The sequence below is a fragment of the Scyliorhinus torazame genome, chromosome 16, assembly GCF_047496885.1.
Source record: "Scyliorhinus torazame isolate Kashiwa2021f chromosome 16, sScyTor2.1, whole genome shotgun sequence".
Lineage (NCBI taxonomy): Eukaryota > Metazoa > Chordata > Chondrichthyes > Carcharhiniformes > Scyliorhinidae > Scyliorhinus > Scyliorhinus torazame.
The window spans coordinates 169,231,378-169,254,154 of NC_092722.1; the positions used below are offsets into that span (position 1 = coordinate 169,231,378).

The following is a 22,777-nucleotide window of genomic DNA, read 5'->3' on the forward strand; positions in this document are numbered from 1 at the left end:
ATTAGGGTGTTGTTCGGGAAAGATTTATGTTCAGGGTATTTGTTAAGCAATTGTTTTGTTAAGTATTAGGATAAATTGCTTAAAATTAATCTTTTACAGTCAGAAGCTCACAGAAAGGTCTGAGTTTCTGTAAAGACATTCAATCTTCTGTGGTTTTGTTTGATTTGGACATTTCTTCACCCAGGATAACTTGCAAGTGACAAAGCTATTTCTGTAGATTCTTAATAGAGAATTAACAGGTGGTTTAGGAGAAATTTGTTTTCTGCAGAAAATTGTTCAGGGATAAAATACTTGCCATCACGGGTGATTGTGACATTGCATCTTTTAAGAGTAAATTAGATAAATTTTTGGAGCAGATGAAGTTGCCAAGTGATGGGAAGCCTGAAACAGTGAGATTAGTTAGAGACTATGCTCACAAAAAACTGGCAAATATAATTGGCTGAAAAGCCTGGCTCTGAGCTGTAAACTTCCATGGAAAACAGTTAAGGAAAAATTGGGGTAATTACATTGGATCAGAAGTTCAAATGTAGTGACTGATTCATAAAGTTTATAACTTGCTTTGCCTTTACAGAGGATGGAATTACGTATGTCAGATATACAGGCATTGGCCTTAACCAGCCCATGTTGGTGTTTATGCTCCACTCGAGCCTTCTCCCTTCTTTTCTCATCTAAATTTATCATTGTAACCATCTGTTGCCTTCTCCCTAATATGCTTGTCTAACATCTCCTTAAATGTCCCCCCTGCAGTATATACTTAAAGATATTGGCCGGCATTCTCCTGCCGTTAGGATTCTCTCTTCCTGTCGGCAGTGCACTCGTGCCCGCAGCTTCCCAGCAGTGTTGGGGTTGCTTCACTGTGAAATCCCATTGACAACAAGCAGCGGGAGTGGAGAATCCCGCCGCCAGAGAATGGTGCACGCTGCTGAGAAACGCGTGGCTGGGGGTCCGGAGAATCCAGCCCACTGTTTCTGACAAGAAATATTCAAATCTGATGGTAAAAATGCGCCTTTAGTTCGAAGTTTCAATACTCTGATCCATTGAAATTTCAAGCAAGTTCTAAAGATTGAGCTGAACAGAATCATATCAAGTATACAAGGGATCATGCAATTTACCACCTTTTTTTCCATGTTCCATCATGTACAACCCACTGACCCCAGTTTGCCATCCATATCTTTTCTACCTAAAAAGGGAAACTTTGCTGAAAATATGAAATTACGCTTGAATGTTGTGGGATGGATCCAGTATTTTATCACACAGTGGCATGGCAGATTCAAATTCTTCATGCAGCTTGCAATCCATTATGATTTCTACCAGTATATCCTTTCCTACAGTATTGGAACCAATGTATAGCCATATCCTTTCCGCCTTTCACTTTTACTCATCATAGATTAATCTGTTGTTTTTTATCCTGCTTTAAAATATTAGCTTTGAAATTAGGACTATTAAGAGATTTCAAACTATTCACTCTGACATTTTAAAATCTTTTCTGACATTTGGACTGGTTGTGCAGTTATGTTTACATATAAACAGAATGTACTTTTCAGTAAGTGGTAACAAATATTAAATGAGTAGTCAAAGGTGATGTTTTATACAGTGGTTGCGCCAAACAGATAAAATATCCAGTGACAATTTTCAACATTTCTTCTTCTAGTCTGTGACAAACAATACCAAATGCCGTTTGCGGAATGAGCATATTTGCAGCAAATTTACAAGCTGCAAGACCTGCTCAATGAAGCTTAACTGCCAGTGGGATCAGCGCAACCAAGAGTGTCAAGCTCTACCAGGTAAAAATCTGAACAAGCCAAAGTGTACACTTGGCTAACCCACCTCTTCCTCAATCTCGTCTGGTCTGTAACTTTTTTTAATAAATATATTTTATTGAAATTTTTCATTCACAATTTTTTCCCCTTACACACATTAAACATAAAGAAAATTTAACAGTACAAGTAACATGATAACTACAATCTAATAAAGAGTAACTAACTAACACGGTAAACTAACCAAATAACATAAAAATGAAACTTTCCCCTTCCCCCTCCCTCCCCCGCCCCCACCCCCCTCCCCCCTGGGTTGCTGCTGCTGGTCATCTATCTTCCCTCTAACGTTCCGCTAGGTAGTCGAGGAACGGTTGCCACCGTCTGGTGAACCCTTGAGCCGATCCTCTCAGCGCAAACTTAATCTGCTCCAGTTTTATGAACCCCGCCATATTGTTTATCCAGGCCTCCAGTCCGGGGGGTTTCGCTTCCTTCCACATGAGTAAAATCCTACGCCGGGCTACTAGGGACGCAAAGGCCACGACATCGGCCTCTTTCGCCTCCTGCACTCCCGGCTCATCCGCAACTCCAAATAAAGCTACCCCCCAGCCTGGTTTGACCCGGACCTTCACCACCTTCGAAATCACTCCCGTCACTCCCCTCCAATACCCCTCCAGTGCCGGGCACAACCAAAACATATGTGTGTGGTTTGCCGGGCTTCCGCCGCACCTCCCACACTTGTCCTCCACTCCGAAGAACCTGCTCAACCTTGCTCCCGTTATGTGTGCTCTATGTAGCACCTTAAATCGAATCAGGCTAACCCTGGCACACGAGGAAGAGGAATTTACCCTGCTTAGGGCATCAGCCCACAGACCCTCCTCTATCTCCTCCCCGAGCTCTTCTTCCCACTTTCCTTTCAGTTCGCCCACCAGCTCCTCCCCCTCTTCTCTCATCTCTCGGTATATCTCTGACACCTTGCCCTCCCCGACCCACACCCCCGAGAGCATTCTATCCTGGATCCCCTGTGTCGGGAGCAATGGAAATTCCCTCACCTGTTGTCTTGTGAACGCCCTCACCTGCATATACCTAAAGAAATTTCCCCGGGGCAGCTTATACTCCTCCTCCAACGCTCCCAAGCTCGCAAACATCCCGTCTATAAATAAATCTCCCACCCTCCTAATTCCCAACTGGTGCCAGCTCTGGAATCCTCCATCCATCCTCCCTGGGGCAAACCTATGGTTGTTCCTAATTGGGGACCCCACCAGGGCTCCCATCACACCTCTCTGTCGCCTCCATTGCTCCCAAATATTTAATGTTGCCGCCACCACTGGGTTCGTGGTAAATTATTTTTGGTGAGAACGGTAGTGGCGCCGTCACCAGTGCCTCTAGACTCGTCCCTTTACAGGACTTTCTCTCTAATCTTTTCCACGCCGCTCCCTCTCCCTCTATCATCCATTCACGGATCATCGCCACATTGGCGGCCCAGTAGTAGTCGCCCAAATGCGGCAGCGCCAGTCCCCCTCTGTCTCTACTACGTTGTAGGAACCCCCTCCTTACCCTCGGAACTTTCCCTGCCCACACGAAGCTCGTGATGCTCCTATCTATTTTTTTAAAGAAGGCCTTGGTGATCAGTGTAGGGAGACATTGGAATACTAATAGGAACCTCGGGAGGACCATCATCTTAATTGCCTGCACTCTGCCCGCCAGTGACAGTGGCTGCATGTCCCACCTCTTGAAGTCCTCTTCCATTTGTTCCCCCAGTCGTGTCAGATTAAGTCTGTGCAAGGTTCCCCAGCTCCTGGTTATCTGAATCCCCAGGTACCGAAAGTTTCTTTCCACTTTCCTTAAAGGCAGGCCATCTATCCCTCTACTCTGGTCCCCAGGGTGTATCACAAAAAGTTCACTCTTTCCCATGTTAAGCCTATATCCCGAGAAATCTCCGAACTCCCTCAATATCTGCATGACCTCTGTCATCCCCCCCACTGGGTCCGTCACATACAACAGTAGGTCATCCGCGTAGAGTGACACTCGGTGTTCTTCTAACCCCTCTAATCACCCCTTTCCATTTTCTGGAGTCTCTCAGCGCCATGGCCAGTGGTTCAATTGCCAACGCGAACAATAATGGAGATAGCGGGCATCCCTGTCTTGTTCCCGTGTATAGTCGGAAATACTCCGATCTTTGCCGACCCGTGACCACACTTTCCGTTGCGGCCCCATAGAGGAGTTTGACCCAGCTAACAAACCCGTCCCCGAACCCGAACCTCCTCAGTACCTCCCATAGATACTCCCACTCCACCCTATCAAATGCCTTCTCTGCATCCATTGCCGCCACTATCTCTGCCTCCCCCTCGGCTGGGAGCATCATTATCACCCCTAATAGCCGTCGCACGTTGACACTTAGTTGTCTCCCCTTTACGAATCCTGTCTGGTCTTCGTGTACCACCCCCGGGACACAGTCCTCTATCCTCGATGCCAGCACCTTTGCTAGCAATTTGGCGTCCACATTTAGTAGTGAAATAGGCCTATAGGACCCGCACTGCAGCGGATCTTTATCCCGCTTCAAAATTAGCGATATCGTCGCCTCCGACATTGTCGGGGGTAGAGTCCCCCCTTCCCTGGCCTCGTTAAAAGTCCTCACCAACAGCGGGGCCAGCAAGTCCACATATTTTCTATAAAATTCCACCGGGAACCCATCTGGTCCCGGGGCCTTCCCTGCCTGCATGTTCCCCAGCCCCTTGGTAACCTCGTCCACCCCAATTGGTGCCCCCAGGCCTTCCACCTCCTGCTCCTCTACCCTCGGGAACCTTAATTGTTCCAAAAACTGCCGCATCTCCTCTTTTCCCTCCGGGGGTTGGGACCTATAAAGTCTTTCGTAAAAGGTCTTAAACACCTCGTTTATCTCCCTGCTCTCCGCACCGTAGCTCCCTTTTTGTCTCTAATTCCCCCTATCTCCCTCGCCGCTGTCCTCTTTCGCAGCTGATAGGCCAACAGGCGACTAGCCTTTTCCCCATATTCATATCTCATCCCCTGTGCCTTCCTCCACAGCACCTCCGCCCTCCTGGTGGTCAGAAGGTCGAACTCCGTCTGGAGTCGTCGTCTCTCCCTGTATAGTCCCTCCTCCGGGGTCTCCGCATATTCTTTGTCCACCCTTAAAATCTCCCCCAGTAATCTTTCCCTTTCCTTGGCCTCTGTTTTCCCTTTGTGGGCCCTGATGGAGATCAGCTCTCCTCTGACCACCGCCTTTAGTGCTTCCCATACCACTCCCACTCGGACCTCCCCGTTGTCATTGGCCTCCAGGTATCTCTCGATACATCCCCGCACCCTTCCACAGACTCCCTCATCCGCCAACAATCCCACATCTAATCGCCAGAGTGCACGCTGCTCCCTCTCCTCTCCTAGTTCCAGGTCCACCCAATGTGGGGCATGATCCGAGATAGCTATGGCTGAATACTCAGTTTCTTCCACCCTTGAGATCAACGACCTTCCCAAAACAAAAAAATCTATCCGGGAGTACACCTTGTGAACATGGGAGAAGAAGGAGAACTCCTTGGCCTTCGGTCTAACAAATCGCCATGGATCCACTCCCCCCATTTGGTCCATAAACCCCTTAAGCACCTTGGCCGCTGCCGGCCTTCTTCCGGTCTTAGATCTGGATCTATCTAACCCTGGGTCCAGCACGGTGTTGAAGTCTCCCCCCATTATCAAGTTTCCTACCTCCAGGTCCGGTATACGTCCCAGCATCCGCTTCATGAATCCCGCATCATCCCAATTCAGGGAATATACGTTAACCAACACGACCTCCATTCCCTCCAGCCTGCCACTCACCATCACATACCTGCCTCCACTATCTGCTACAATGCTCCTAGCTTCGAATGATACCCGTTTCCCCACCAGTATGGCCACCCCTCTATTCTTTGCATCCAGCCCTGAATGGAACACCTGTCCCACCAATCCTTTCCTTAACTTAACTTGGTCCGCCACCTTCAGGTGCGTCTCCTGGAGCATAGCCACGTCTGCCCTCAGTCCTTTCAAGTGCGCGAACACTCGGGCCCTTTTAATCAGTCCATTTAGGCCTCTCACGTTCCACGTGATCAGCCGCACTGGGGGGCTACCTGCCCCCTTCCCTTGTCGACTAGCCATCACCCTCTCTAGGCCAGTCCCACGTCCCGATTCCGCGCTCCCACTCGTTCCCCAGGTGGCGCATTCCAGCCCCGACCACCCTTTCTTTAGCCAGTTCCTCTTTGATTTCTGCAGCAGCAACCCAGTTATCCCCCCCCCCGCTAGATCCCCATCTAGCGTAATTGCTCCCCCCATGTTACTTCCGAAAGTCAGCTGACTTCAACTGACCCCGGCTTCTCCCGCTCACTCCTTGACCCCCCCCGCGTGGGGAACTCCCATCTACCTTGCGCCTATCTTCCCGCCATCACCTTTCTGGCGCGGGAACAAGGACAGTAGGCTCCATATTCTCTGTAGCTGTCCCGCCCCTTGTGGCGCAGCTCCCTCTCCCGCCCCACTCCCATTCCTCATCCCCCGCCTATGTCTCTTCTATCCCCCCACCGGCGCCCACATTTCTTAGTGTCCCCCCCTTCCCAATTTACATCTCTGTATACATCGACAGTGACATTTCCCTCTAATATCAGTCCCTCAGTTCCGATCCAGTTTCTCGTCTTTAATAAAGGTCCATGCTTCTTCCGCCGTTTCGAAGTAGTGATGTCTCTCCTGGTACGTGACCCATAGTCGCGCCGGCTGCAGCATCCCGAACTTCACCTTCTTCTTGTGTAGCACCTCCTTGGCTCGATTAAAACTCGTCCTCCTTCTCGCCACCTCCGCACTCCAATCCTGGTACACCCGTACCACCGCACTCTCCCATCTACTACTCCGTACCTTTTTGGCCCATCTCAGAACCACTTCTCTATCATTAAAGCGGCGAAATCGCACGATTGTCGCCCTAGGTGGTTCTCCCGCCTTTGGTCTCCTCGCAGGGACCCGATGAGCCCCCTCCACTTCTAAGGGGCCCGAAGGGGCCTCAGCTCCCATCAGCGAGCTTAGCATCGTGCTCACGTAAGCCCTGCAGTCCGTTCCTTCCACTCCCTCGGGGAGACCCAGGATCCGAAGGTTCTTCCTTCGTGCTCTGTTTTCTAGGGCCTCAATCCTATCAATGCACTTTTTGTGGAGCGCCTCGTGCGTCTGTGTTTTGACCGCCAGGCCCAGGATCTCATCTTCATTATCCGTCACCTTCTGCTCCACCACGCGGAGCTCTGTCTCCTGGGTCCTTTGTGCCTCCTTAAGCCCCTCAATTGCCTGTAGCATCGGGGTCAGCACCTCCTTCTTAAGTAGCTCCACACACTGTCTTAAGAATTCGTCTTGATCGGGCCCCCATGTCGCCTGGGCTTTCTCCGCCGCCATCTTGCTTCTTTTTTCCTCCTGCCCCTATCGTCGAGGATTCTTCGCGATGTAGCCGCCGCCGCCGATATTCTTCTCTTTCGTTGGGGGGGGACTCCCTGTTAACTCACCCCACACTGGGTTTCGTCCTGAAAAAATTCCCCGTTGGGGCTCTTAAAAGAGCCCGAAGGTCCGTTTGAGCTGGAGCCGCCAAAACGTGCGGCTTAGCTGGGCATCGCTGCAACCGGAAGTCCTTAAAATTATTTTTTTAAACTGGTTTACCCTTTAGAAAATTTAAAAATTAGAGCAATTTTCCTGCAAAAGAAATAAAAGTAAATAATATTTAATTTATTTTAAATTCAACGATTCTCAACCCATTTAATTAGTTTGGCAGATTTTCAGTAGCTTATCATATTAATCACTACTTGTGATGTGGTGAAGGGTTAATTATGTGGAAACTATATTTGAAGTTTGTTTAAAAGGATGATTTAAAGATAATGTGATTGACTAAATGGAAAACAACATGGTATTTTGCACAGAGGAAAAAGAATTGGTAGTAAAATAGTTACAGTTAAAATTAGACCTCCCAACTTGATGCTTCTTGCAGTTGGCATACTGTCACCAGCCTGTAAAATAGTTATGAATGGTGGATAGTAGACAGTGGTCCATGTTTACTTGGCAATGTAGGTGACTTGGAATGTCCATAAAATTCACCGTTTCTTCGTGCCATTTCACCATACATCACTCTTGTGTTTGAAGATCTTGAAAGAGGGATAAAAACTGAGTTTGTTCCTACAATTACAGCTCACCTTTGCGGAGAAGGCTGGAGCCACGTTGGGGATGTCTGCCTCCGGATCAATGCAAGTCGAGAAAACTATGATAATGCAAAACTTTATTGTTACAATCTCAGTGGAAACCTTGCATCTCTTACTACATCAAAAGAAGTTGAATTTGTTCTAGATGAGCTGCACAAATATACAGTTCAGGTAATTGCGGTTGAGTATTTTTTTCTTCCAATTTGTCCAATTCTGCATGATTAGAGAATGTACACATTGAAGCACTAACAAGGGGAGACCATAAGATGTAAGAGCAGAAGTAGGTCATTCAGCCCATCAAGCCTGCTCCGCTACTCAATGATATCACGACAGATCTGGTATTATAATCCTCAACTTCACTTTCCTGCCTTATCCCATAAGCCTTGATTCCATTAATGATTAAAAATCTCTCTATCTCAGACTTGAACACACTTAACGAACAGCCTTCTGCAGTAAAGAATTCTACAGATTCACTACCCACAGAGAAGAAACTACTCATCTTTGCCTTAAACGGGTGACCCCTATTACGATCCCAGACCAGACCCCAACGTTTGCTAGGATACCGGACGGAAACCCCAACAATTTTTTTAAATTTGTACAAGATGAGGAAAGGTTTCTCTGCTCCAGGAGTGCTTTCGAGCAAAAACAGGGATAAAGTTAAAACAACTTTATTATTGGCACAGTATTATACTGCCTTAAAATCATAGAAATATAGCTTACTATTACCAGTTAAACAATGCTTAACAATAAAAGGAACCACTTTAACTTCTATCTGATACCTTCTGTATCTTCAATCAAGCTAAACACATCAAAGGTCAAAGGCCACTTTAAATTAAAGTTAGCAAACACAGGATTACCTGCTATGCACTTGAATGGAGTTTCTTTGAAAATATTGCTTGGAGATAGATCCTGTCAGGAAACCGCCTGCAGATTCTTCGTCTGTGTCAGACTACTGCTTAACCTGACAACCTTTTGGAGAAACTGTCTGTTCCCAGCCAAATCTAAGCTAAATTCACTGCCTTAGACCTGGCTCCTCCCATTAATTACATCAACCCCACTCCATTCAGATCCCATGATCTACTTGCTTAAGTTTAAATACAGTGGGGGGATTCTCCATCCTGCTGCACCTGTTTTCTGGTGTGGCGTGCCCCCGCTGGCAGCGGGATCCTCCATCTCGGTAGCCGGCCAATTGGGTTTCCCATTGTGGGCACCCCCATGCCGTTGGGAAATCCGTGAGTGTGAGTGCGCTGCCAAGGAAGTGGAGGATCCCGCGACAAAGAATCCAGCTGAAAATCTTTAATTTGTACAGGCCCAACTACTCAACCTCCTGAAGAAAATCCCTCCATACACAGGATCAACCGAATGAATCGTCTCTGGACTGCCTCACATGCCAGTAAATCTTTCCTTAGATAAGGGGGCCAAAACTGTTCACAGTGTTCCAGATGTGATCTAACTAGTGCCTTATATAATTTTGGCAAGACCTCCCTATTTTATATTCCATTCCCTTTAAAATACAGACCAACATTCCATTTGCCTTTCCTATTACAAGCTGAACATGCATGCTAAACTTATGTGATTTATGCACAAGGACCCCCAACTCCCTCTGTGCTGGAGCTTTCAGCAGTCTTTCTCCATTTCAATAATATTCAACTCCTTTATTATTTCTACCAAAGTGTTTAACTTCACATTTTCCTACATTATATTCCATCTGCCATGTTTTCGCCCACTCACGTAGATGGATCTATATCCCTCTGTATACTCTTTGTGTCACCCTCTCCACTTGCCTTTCCACCTAGTTTTGTGTTTTCCGCAAACCTGGTAATAGTACATTCACTTCCCTTGTCCAAGTCAGTAATATATTTTGTCAAAAATTGTGACTCCAGCACTGATCCCTGTGGTTACAGATTGCCATCCTAAAAATTCCCCTCTTATTCTAACTCTGCCTTCTATCAGTTAGCCAATCCTCTTTACATGCTATTATCCCCAAGACCATGGGCTCTTAACATATTCAGTAGCTTTTTGAGCTGTACCTTATCGAACACCTTGAGAAAATCCAAGTCCCTGCTTGTTACCACCTCAAATGATTTTAATATATTTGAACTCCCCTTCATGGGGCGGGATTCTCCAATAATGGGGCTATGTCCCCACGCCGACGTGAAAAGTGGCGCCAACCACTCCGGTGTCAATGGTCCCCGATTATGGGGAATGCTCCCCTTCCTAGGGGGCTAGGTTGGCGCCGGAGTGGTCCCCGTAGCTCCAGCCGGCGCGGAATGGCCGGCGTGATTCTGTGCATGCGCAGAACGGTCGGCGTATTTCTGCGCATGCGCGCTATGGCTGGTGTATTTCCGCACATGCGCGGGGGTTCCCTTCTCTGTGCCGGCCCCCGGGCAATATGGAGGAGCCCTACAGGGGCCCAGCGCGGAGTACAATAGGCCCCCAGCCGCCCGCCGATCGGTTGGCCCCGATCGTGGGCCAGACCGTGGTGCCCCCCCCCCCCTCCGGGGTCGGATCCCCCCCGGCTCCCTCCAGGACAAACCCCCGCAGACTCACCTTCCAGGTCCTGCTGTGTGGGATCTGAGTAACCCACGCCGGCGGGACTGGGCCAAACCTGTCGGCCACTCGGCCCATCGTGGCCCGGAGAATCGCTGGGGGGGCTGCTATCAACGGCCCCCGACAGGCGCTGCGGGAATCCCGCGGGCGCCCGAGAATCGGCGCCAGAGAATGGGGAAGCCGGCGGCGGTGCACGATTCTCGCGTCCCCCCCCAGGGATTCTCCGACCCGGCACCAGGTCGGTGAATCCTGGCCATGAAGTCATGCTGACTCTACTTGATTATATCATGTATTTCTAAATGTTTTGCTGTTATATCCTCTAACATTTTCCCAATATCAGCTGTTAAGCTAACTGGCCTGTAGTTAGCTGTTATCTGGCTCCCTCACTTTTTGAATAAAGATGTTATATTGTCAGTTTTTCAATCCTCTCGACATTGCATTATTTCACTGCTGCAGTCTGTTTGGAACACCAAAATGCTGAAATGTAATTTAACGATCTATCTTCAGGAGACCCTCTTGGGAGTATAGAAACCAATCTGAATATTGAAATATGTGGTAATGGTTAGTTGTAACAGATAGGTTGTAGTTAGGCTGATTTTAGACCCAATCCAATTGTCTATAGCAGGGCTTTCCAAACCGTGGATTGCAACTCCGCTGAAGATGGGTAAAATTTGGTAGTAGCAACATCTGCGGCGCGATGTCCGCCGACCGGCGCCAAAAACCTTGAGGGGCTAGGCCCGCGCCGGACTGATTTCTGCCCCGCCAGCTGGCGCGGAAATGACATTGCCGGGCGGCGCATGCGCGGGAGCGTTAGCGGCCGCTCACGGCATCCCCGCGCATGCGCAGTGAAGGGAGTCTCTTCCGCCTCCGCCATGGTGGAGACCGTGGCGAAGGCGGAAGGAACAGAGTGCCCCCACGGCACAGGCCTGCCCGCGGATTGGTGGGTCCCGATCGCGGGCCAGGCCACCGTGGGGGCACCCCCGGGGCCAGATCGCCCCCCGCCCCCCCCAGGACCCCGGAGCCCGCCCGTGCCGCCTTGTCCCGCCGGTAAGAGAGGTGGTTTAATCCACGCCGGTGGGACAGGCATCCTAGCAGCGGGACTTCGGCCCATTTGGGCCGGAGAATCGCGGGGTGGGGGGGCAACCAGCGCCGCGCGATTCCCGCCCCCGCCGAATCTCTGGTGCCGGAGAATTCGCCAACCGGCAGGGGCGGGATTCACGCCGGCCCCCGGTGGGGGGGTCGGAGAATCTCGCCCCTGAATTGGTAGTTGCAGCCTTGGAGAGGGGACACTCTCCTGGGACCAGCTCTGAGGTTCCACCAGGGGCGGATCTACTATGAAACTAATGAAGCTTAATCCCGGAGGGGCCCCACATTGGTAAAAAATTTTGGGTCTACTGTATGAGAAGGGGTTTTAAAAAAATAATAATATTAATAATATAGTTTAATTCAATACAAAATAATAGTTAAAATAAAAATTAAAAGGTTATTAAAGTATCATGTAGGCTAGCCGTAAACGGAAAAACATTCAAATTAAGGATGTTTCGTTCTAAATATATTTAATATAAAATAATTATAAATAATTTAAAATACTATTAACATTTATGACAGAAATACAAACAGTAGATGACATGTCGTAACAAAAAAGGGGAGCTGTTGAAAAGGCAATCACAATGCTAACGTGAATTTTCAACATGATAGCACTCGTGATAGCGATCTAGACAAGAATTTTTTTCAATAAAGTGTTCATAAGGATACAATATTTTAATTACCCCTACTCAAAAAGGTTTGTGTGAAGATATCACCTCAAGTTATTCTGATGCTTCCAAACACATTGTTACAAGGAAATCTTCAGATGGAACAAGTGGTATTGCTTCTTTGAGAGGAGCTGACAAATTCAGGATAGAGGTTCTATATCAACTCTATGACTGCTTGATAATCCAGTAACGCAAGAGGATTCACCCATATGAACAGATTGCAAAAAGGTTCAAGTTCCTCTCAGAATTCTGAAATTGATGAGGACAGTATTAAACTTATAATATCATATTACAAAGATGATATTGACCACAAATTAGTAAACGAGTGTTATCAGTTCAAAGACTATTTGCACCTTAGGAAATCCCAGAAGACAGAAAAAAACACGCCATTTAAAATGCAATGCACAGAAGTTCTTCAGCTTATTTGTGAGCAACACCTAATTGAAGTGTTCCCCAATATTACTACTGTGCTTAAGCTGTACTTGACAATGCCTATCACGAGCTGTGAAGCAGAGAGGAATTTTTCAAAGCTATCCTTTATAAAGAACAAATTTTGGTCTATCATGACTGAAGAGCGCTTCAATTCTTTATGCATATTGTCTCTAGAAAATTACATTGCAAGGAAGCTCTCATATGACAAAACTACGTGAATATGTTGCTAGAAAAAACAGAAAAAAGAGTATTTTGTAAAATGTGCTTCATGTAGTATGTATTCTCATAGGTGTCTAAAGTAAAAAATTATATTGACTGTGGTCTTTTCTATGTTTTATTTCATCATTCTATGATGCATCATGCATGTATATAACATTTCCCTAATTTTCATCCCCCCATAACTCAAAAACTATAAGGCATAGGGAAATCTTATTCACACTAGTGACTTTGACATGTGAGATAATCCAGTACAGCAATTTTAATCAAAATCTGAGATGTAGTGGTTAAATTTTTTAAAAATATGTGGTGATCTGTCGTGGAACAACCCCATTGAAGAAGATAACAGTGGTTACCCAGACCTCGTTGCTGGTTACGAAGGGCCCCCCATAACAGTTCAAACTTCAGGGCCCCAAAAATGAAGGTCTGCCACTGGGTCCCATGATGCACTTTTTCCCATCCTACAGTCTCGAATTCTGATTTGAGGAACAATAAGTGTGAGAGGGTTGTGATTAACGGGTGGGGCCAGGATTTAACCTCTGCATGCCTAAACCTTGTGAACCGCTCAAAGGCATGTGGTATCTGCAGCTTTGGCAAGCACAATTAGGAATAAAGCTGATAAGTAGCAGTAAGTGCTTCTTTCTTAACAAGTGATAGCTAGTGGGAAGAAAAATATTACAATGGTTTTTGATGATAGGACCATTCATAGCTTCAAATTATAGGAGTGAAATCATTTTGACATCAAATAATACTCTTCAACATCAGGGATAACAAAAGTTCATGACTTCAAGTACTTTATGCTCAAATAATTGCAGAGAAAATGGCGGGAAATTCCCCCCAATGGGCCATAACAAGAATCTGAAATTATTTGAGAGTCATTGCACCCGCTCTTCACTTTCTTGCCCGACCCCCTTGTTCATTGTTTCCCTGTATGACTTTAGTAGTCAAGGAGGAGTCCAGAAAGGAGAACCAAAAGAATGGTTTATTACCTGATGCTCGATCAATAACTCCAGAAGCGGGATTGGATGACAATTGAAGGCTTTATTGGACTAACTGTTTCCCCCAGCAGCGCAGGTACAGAATGCGGCTGTTAGGGAGACACAGACTCTTATACTCCGCCTTACTGGGCGGAACCAGCAGGCAGGCTTCACCAATGATCTTCATGTCTCAGGTACCTCCCACACCAATGGTCTTACAGCCTCAACCTAGGTACCGTAATACCCCTAATACAGACTACCACATTCACCCCCTGTTAAAAAAGAGTCAGGCGGGGGTGGAGGTCTCGCGTCATACAGTGGTAGAGGTTATGCTGATACCCGTCGGTGGTACAGTGTTTTGCCTTATTACATGTCACAACTATTTACAGTATTCATTTTACATGTACATGTCAGAATGAAGCAATTAGTCGATCGGGGGTCCTCTGTGATCGTCGCAGTTTTGGCGGTGATGCAGTGAGATGAAGGGTCAGGCAAGGAGACAGAGAGAAATAGAGGCTGCCTGTGGGAGAGGCAGTGAGCAGGTAGCAGATCAAAAAAGTTAGCTTGGCAAATTCTATATTTTTATGTTTCAGATTTCAAATATTAGCAGTGTAAAATATTACTCCACTGATTTGTGTCCCCCCCCAACACACACAAACAAGCTGAACACTCCAAGCCTTGGAGGAATGGGGCCACACCGGGTAAAGGTTTGGGAAGCACTAGCCTACTGACAGTGGCATTTTAGTTTACAGCATTAGGTTCTCTACTATTGTGTCAGTAATCCGATCTTTACTGTTTTCACTTCAGAATGTTTAAATGCACTTACTTTAATATAATAATCTTCATTAACGTCACAAGTAGGCTTACATGAACACTGCAATGATGTTACTGTGAAAATCCCCTAGTCGCCACACTCCTGCACCTGTTCGGGTACACTGAGGGAGAATTCAGAATGTCCAATTCACTTAACAGCACGTCTTTCAGGTCTTGTGGGAGGAAACCGGAGCACCCGGAGAAAACTCACGCAGACACGGGGAGAACGTGCAGACGCCGCACAGACAATCGGGAATCGAACCCGGGTCCTGGCTCTGCGAAGCAACAGTGCTAACCTCTGTGCTCCCGTGCCACCCATGAGTGGAATATTGGCATTGAAGCTTGACACTGAAATATTTAGTTGGTGCTGTGAAGAATGCAATGTTGTTGATAGATACTTTTCATTCAAAGAAGCATGGGCATCTTACTCAGAAAAATTGTGAATTTAGACATCTCGATAGAGAAAAAATTTATTCTCCAGTGCAATATTACACTGATGCGGCATGATAACATTGCATCTAGGACCACCTTTTAATCCATATCTACTGCTGTAGGTCTGGCATAACCCGCTTGGTGTGACTGTTACTTATTGTTTTGTAGAATCAAAGCTGAAAATAATAGATAGCAAGTTTAGCAACTGGCGGCTAACCTATCTTCCTTACCATTTGGAGTTGTGAAGCTACATTTTCATTTGTTGAATCAATGTATAATGAAAATAGCAGTTAAGGATGAAACAGTCCAGTGAATTTAATACATTGTTGAGTTTAAGGTAATTTATATGACAGCTTATCCCATTTGGCATGAAATAGAGGTGGCTCATAAGATATAACATGGTGTATTCATCCTTTTTGAATTAATAATATCCCCCAGCTTTTTATGTGAACAGAATGCAGAGAGAGTGATATACCCAGTGTTTTTACTTAGTCAAGAGTCTGTTCCTTGCTTGTTGTAGTAGATAGATTTCTTTTCAAAGTCAGTGTGCACTAAACATTAATGGCCAGGCATATGGTGGGTCTGATTCAAAACCCTGTTTACCCACAGTGGGGTACTTTGTCCCAAATGGTGATGTACCTAAAGGTCTTGCAAAGAATTTAAACTCGTTCAACAATATTACAACTCTATATGGATTGCAGACAGCTCGTGAACAGCTTTTACATTGAGAGCCAGGCATTCAGTTGGTTGAGTTTTCCTGACGATTATTATTTATCCATCTGTCAAATTTAAAAAGAAGAATCATTAACGATGAGGTTCAATGTGACTGTCATACTCTAATTTCAATCTAAAGAAAACCTATTTTATTTATATTGTCCTATCTATTATTTCAAGGCAATGTGTGCTTTCAAATGTCTCTAAAATAAATTGTGCTTTTTTGTGCATTGTTAGTTGTGATTTTAGGATGCAAGTAGAAGGTAGCCAATCTCGACAAAACATAGAAAATAGAAACAGGAGCAGGCCCTTCAAGCCTTCTATGCTATTCATTATGATAATGGCTGATCATCAAGTTCAATACCCTGATCGCGCCTTCCCCCCATATCCCTTGAGCTCTTTAGCCCCAAGAGCTATATCTAATTCCTTCTTGAAATTACACAACATTGTAGCCTTAACTACTTAATGTGGTAGTGAATTCCACAGATTCACCATTGTCCGGGTGAAGAAATGTTTCCTCACATTAGTCCTAAAATGTTTACCCCTTATCCTCAAACGTCTGGACTCCCCCATCATCGGGAACATTCTTTCTGAATCTACCCTGTCTAACCCTGTTAGAATTTTATAAGTTTTTACGAGATCCTATCTCACTCTTCAAAACTCCAATGAATATAATCCTAACCGATTTAGTCTCTCCTCACATGGCAGTCTCCCTAACCAAGGTATCAGCCTGGTAAACCTTCACTGCACTCCCTCCAGAGCAAGAACATCCTTCCTCAGATAAGGACACCAAAACAGCACACAATACTCCAGGTGTGGCCTCACCAATGCCCTATACAATTGCAGTAAAACATCCCTATTCCTATATTCAAATCCTCTCGCAATGAAGGCCAACATACCATTTATCTTCTTTAATGCTTGCTTTACCTGCGTGCTTTCTTTCAGCGACTGATGCACGAGGACATCATGCTCTTGTTGAGTATCCACCTCTCAATTTACACCCATTCAAATAATAATCTGCTTTCCTATTTTTCTACCCAAGTGGATAACCTCACATTTATTCACATTATATTGCATCTGCCATGCATGTGCCCACTCACTCAGCCTGACCAAATCCCACTGAAGCATCTCTGCATCCTCCTCACAGCTCACCCTCCCACCCAACTTTGTATCATCTAGATATTTGGAGAAAATACACTTAGTTCCCTCGTCCAAATCAATAATATGTAATGCGAACAGTTGGGGTCCTACCACAGATCCCTGCAGTACCCCACTAGTTCCTGCCTGCCAATCAGAAAAAGACCCATTTATTCCAACGTTTTGCTTCCTGTCTGCTAATTGGCTTTTTATCCATTTCAGGACACTAATCTGCTTTGTAATGCCTTGTCGAAAGCCTTCTGAAAGTCTACATAAACCACATCCACCGGTTCTCCTTGGTCAACTTTACTAGTTACATCTTCAAAGAATTCTAGTAGATTTCCAAGCATGATTTTCCTTTTGTAAATCCATGCTGACTTTGTCTGATTACACCACTGTTTTCCAAATGCTGTGCTATAAAATCCTTGATAATGGACTCCAGAAACTTCCCGACTACCGATGTTAGGTTCACTGGTCTATAGTTCCCTGTTTTCTCTCGACCTCCCTTTTTGAATAGCGAGGTTACATTCTCTACTCTCCAATCTGTAGGAACCATTCCAGAGTCCAACGAAGTTTGGAAAATTAGCACCAATCGATATACTATTTCTAGGGCCACTTTCTTACTCTGGGATGCAGATGATCAGGATGCAGATTATCAGGTCCTGGAGATTTGTCCACCTTCAATCCCATTAATTTCCCCAAAACCATTTCTTTAATACTAATTTCCTTCAGCTCTTCACTAAAACCTGTGCTTCTCAGAGCTTTCAGTACATTATTCATGTCTTCCTTTGTGATGACAGAAGCAAAGTACGAATTTAGTTCCTCAGCCATTTCTTTGTTTCCTGTTATGAATTCCCCTGTTTCTGACTGTAACATTAGTTTTTAATAATCTTTTTTTCTTTACATACCTGCAGAAACTTTTAGTCAGCTTTTATGTTCCCTGCTAGTTTACTTTCAAATTGTAATTTCCCCTTCTTAATCAATCCCTTGGTCTGCCTTTGCTAAATTTTAAACTGTTCCCAATCCTCAGGTCTATTGCTTTTTCTTGCTAATTGTATGCATCTTCTTTCAATCTAATACTATCTCTAATTTCCCTTGTAAACCATGGTTTGGCCACAGTTCCCTTTCTACTCTTGCACTAAATAGGAATAAACAACTTTTGGAGTTCACTTATTCATTCTTTGAATGCCTGCCATTGCCTGTCCACTGTCCTTCCTTTCAGTAATGTTTCCCAGTCCGTCATTGGCAGCTCATGCCTCATACCATCATTGTTACCTTTATTGAAGTTCAGGACCTCGGTCTCAGAATCAACTACCTCACTATTCACCTTGATGGAAAGAATTCGACTGTATTATGGTCACTCATGCCCAAGGGTTCTCTCACAACTAGATTGCCAACTAATCCTTTCTAATTGCGCACAACACCCAGTCCAAAGTGGCCCGTTCCCTTGTTGGTTCCTCAACATACTGGTCCAGAAAACTATATTCCTTTATCACATGCATCTCTGATTTCCTGTCTAATGCTATTCCCAACATTACCACTGCAGTTTGGTGGTCTGTGTAGCACACCTACGAATGTTTTTTGCTCCTTGATGTTTCTTAACTCCACCCAGACAGATTCCACATCATCTGTACTAATATCTTTCCTCAATATTAGTATCAATATCTTTAATACAATGCAATTCCACCACCTTTTCCTTTCTGTCTGTCCTTCCTAAAAACTGAATAGCCCTCAATATTTAATTTCCATCCTTGGTCACCTTGGAGCCATGTCTCTGTAATCCTAACTGTATCATATCCCTTTTCATTTATCTGCACAACTAATTCATTCATTTTATTTCAAATGCTCCGCGCGTTCAGGGACAAAACCTTGAGGCTAGTCCTTTTAATATACCCTGTCCCGGGGACTTCCGGTGACGGCGGGCAGGAGGCAGCCGCACATTGGAGGGCTCCCGTTTGGGAACGGCATTTTTGGGGTTTAACGCCCGGTCCCAGGGGCAACGAAGACGGCAAAAGCAGGGAGAAGGCACAGTGAAGGGAAATGGCGATTAAAAAAACGTTAAAAAACGGCCATGAAAAAAGCGGCTGAAAGTCCGTCGGGGAGTGGAAAGGTCACCGAGGGGACGGCAAGAAAAGTGGAGGCTGGGGCACCAGGGGAGGCCGCATTGCCCACGGCTGAAGAAATGACTACGGTGATGGCCGTGGAACTCGAAAGGCAGTTTACAAAACACATGGAGGCGATGAGGAAGGAGATGAGGGTGGTATTGAAAGTGCTGGTGGAGGAGGCGATTGCCCCGGTGAGGGCGGCGGTATTGAGCGCAGTGGCGGAGGTGCGGGAGCAAGGTGAGGCGCTGAAGGAAGTGGGAGAGACATTATTGCAGCACAGTGATCAACTTACCTCGATGGGGAAGGAGATGCGGAAGGTGATAGAGATCAACAAGGGTCTGCGAGCCAAAATGGACGACTTGGAAAACAGATCCAGGCGACAGAATCTGAGGATTGTGGGTCTGCCCGAAGGAGTGGAAGGCCTGAGGCCGACTGAGTATTTTGCCACGATGCTGGCGAAGCTATTGGGGGAGGGGGATGATCCCATCCGATATGAACTGGATCGGGCTCATCTGTCGTGGAGGCCTGTACCAAAGGAGAGTGAGCCCCAAGAGTAGTGACTCTGTGTTTTCGTAGTTACAGTGTGAAGGAGAAGATCCTGTGCTGGGCAAAGCAGAAGCGGGTGGTGCAGTGGGCTGGAGCTGGTATACGCATATATCAGGACCTTACGGTGGAGCTGGCGAGGGGGCGGGCTGCCTTCAGCCGGGTGAAGAAGGCACTGTACATCAGTAAGGTGCAGTGCGGCATAATATACCCAGCTAAGTTGAGGGTGACCTACAAATCTAAGGACTTTTATTTTGGGACGGCGGAAGCAGCGGAGGAGTTTGCGAAGGCAGAAGGACTGTGGCTGAATTGAGAAATGGTCATGTACCGATGTAGTCTCATGTAACTATTTTTTCACTGCGTGCTAAATGAGCCAACGTTGTATATATTTGGACAAGGGAAGAGATGGGACTTTCACTTGCAATGATGGTTCTTTGGGGCTTGGGTGTGTTTGTGGGATTTGTGTGCTAAAGGGGATTTCTTGGTTTTCCTGGGACCGGGCAAGGGGGAAAGAGACCCGGGCGGGGGCCTCCACGCTGGCCAGTTTAAGCTGGCCAGTGAACGGGAGTGAGGTGGGAGGAGGGACTGCGGCCATCGGAGCTTGGCAGAACAGGGTCCGATGAGTCTAGCCGGGGTGGAAAGTTGGGGGGAAGAAACAGAGATTGGGGGGAGGAGTTTTATAAGAGGAAGTGGAGGGGAGGGGGAGGCGTTTACAATTCATGGCTGTCATTTACGGTACTCATTCAGGGATTGGATGGCATTGAATGTTAGGGGGGGGGGTGGACTCTAGAGGTCCCCTTGTTTTTCCCACCGTGGGAGGGTTTGTTTTATTTGATGCTTATATTGTCAGGCGGGGCGTTGTTTGGGGTGGTGGGAGGATGGGATCGTTGTTGTTGATAAGGGGATTGACTTTGTAATTGTTACCGTTTACTGCTTGTTGGTGGGGTGTAAATTCTGAAGAAAATGTGAAAATGGAGAACACAAATATTTTACAAAAAAAAACCATACCCTGTCCCTTCCTTTCTATTTTTTATAGGCCCTTGATTTCTCTGCCTAATACTTTTCATATTCTCCTTTCTGTCTCCTGTTCTTGATTCCCACTGCTCTGAATCCTTGCATAGGTTGCCATCTCCCTGCCATTATTAGTTTAAACCCTCCCCATCCGCTGTAACAAGTACCCCCCCCCCCCCCCAACCCCCAGGACATCAGTCTCAGTCCTGCCCAGGTGTAACCCATCCAGTTTGTACAGGTCCCACCTTCCACAGAACCGGTCCCAATGCCCCAGGAATCTAAAACCCTCACCCTCACCCTATTTTCTCAGCCACATATTCACCCAATACATCCTACAATTTCTACCCTGACTAGCATGTGGCACTGATAGTCATTCTGAGATCACTACCTTTGAGGTATGACTTCTCACCTTCCTTCCTAACTCCCTATATTCTGCTTTCAGGACCGTATCCCATTTTTTTACCTATGTTGTTGGTACCAATGTGCACCACAACCACTGGCTGTTGACCTTCCCCCTCCAGAATTACCTGTAACCGCTCTGAGACATCCTTGACACAGCACCAGGGAGGTGACATACCATCCTAGAGTCTTGTTTGCGGCTGCAAAAATGCATATCGATTCCCCTTGCATTCGAATCCCCTCTAGCTACTGCATTCCCACACTCTTTACTCCTCCCCTCTGTAACAGAACCAACCATGGTGCAACAAATTTGACTGTTGTTGCTTTCCCCTGAGAGGTCATTCCTCTCAACAGTATTAACTATTAACTGGTATTAACTGTCATACTTGCTTGACTTATGAAAGGTTATATTTTGAGATTTTTCCATGTATTTAATGTATTAGTTATTTAATATTGAGCATTGAGGCGTATGTATATTCTTTTGAGAGCTACCTGAATGTCATTAGATGTTAAGCATTTGGTGTAATGACCCACTTTTGTAAAATTTTACTGTAAACTTAAAATAAATGTTTGCACTCCTCCTCCCTGTCTTTGAGAATAGCCAGGAGGGCAATTCTCCCATCGGGAGACTAAGTGCCGACGCCGGAGTGAAAACCGGAGTGTTACACTCCGGCATCGGAGGCCGTTCCCAGCCCCCTATTCTCCCGCCCCCGGGGGGCTAGGAGCGTCATTTACGCGCGCCGGGACTTGGCGCCGCGTAAAAGTGGCGCCGCGTAAATGACACGGCCGGCGCCGCGTAAATGACGTCATCTGCGCAGGTTGACCGGCGCCAACCCGCGCATGCGTGGTTGCCGTCCTCCCCACGGCCGCCCCGCAAGAAGATGTTGGATGGATCTTGCGGGGCAGCGGAGGAAAGGAGGTCCTCCTTCAGAGAGGCCGGCCCGCCGATCGGTGGGCACCGATCGCGGGCCAGACCCCTTTTCAGTCGTCCCCCCCGGAGCAGGACCCCCCCCCCCCCCACAGGCCACCCCCCCCCCCCACCGTTCCCGCGCTGTTCCCGCCGGCAGCGACCAGGTGTGGACGGCGCCGGTGGGAACCTGTCGTGTTGAGCAGATCGCTCTGTTTTTGAAAACTCACCACTATACCAAAAAGGGCCGACATTCTAAATGGTGATCAGGGATTCTCACTCCCTGACTCCAATGCAGGCTTCAGTGGGTGCTATTCAGGTCAAACTATGTTTTCAAGTTATCCCCCAGTATAACCCATACCTTCACCGAAGATTTCATTTACTTACCACTTAGTAGCCTCGATCCTGGGTCCCGCATTGCTAAGTAAGTAAAGTAGACTTTGGAATAACCACTATTTCAGGTTAAATTAAGTTATTTTATTATTATATTTTTTCTTTTAAAAGCTGCAAATACTTTCTTTACAGAAAGGAAAAATATCTTGCTTCTGGATCCTTCTGGTTGGTTTAAGGGACCTTCAGGACCTTCAGACAATCAATGTTCTTTCAAGTCTGGTCTTCTTTAGATGTATTCGCTGGTGTTCTCAGTTCTGTGTCCTATCTTTCCCATGTAACGAGCAATGAGAGCTGGCTCTGCTGGCTATCTCTGAGCTGACTCTGCTTATTCTTTAAATTCTAGTCTTCCTTAGATGTATTAGCTATTTTAGCTGGGCTGTTTTGCCCTGTCTCTTTCCCATGGCCGAGCTGACTGTAATCTGACTCCGCTTCTCCGCCTCTCT

At 46.4% G+C, this 22,777-nt stretch overlaps 1 protein-coding gene across 2 annotated transcripts in view; it reads left to right on the forward strand.

Moving 5' to 3' along the window:
- The window catches only part of atrnl1b (attractin-like 1b), a 1,392,850-nt gene that overhangs the window by 386,637 nt on the left and 983,436 nt on the right, over positions 1 to 22,777 (forward strand). For both annotated transcript variants that reach the window (XM_072479459.1, XM_072479460.1), the window contains exons 14-15: positions 1,652 to 1,784; positions 7,941 to 8,122. In XM_072479459.1, the coding sequence (XP_072335560.1) occupies positions 1,652 to 1,784; positions 7,941 to 8,122 (315 nt within the window). The remainder of the gene's footprint in view (positions 1 to 1,651; positions 1,785 to 7,940; positions 8,123 to 22,777) is intronic.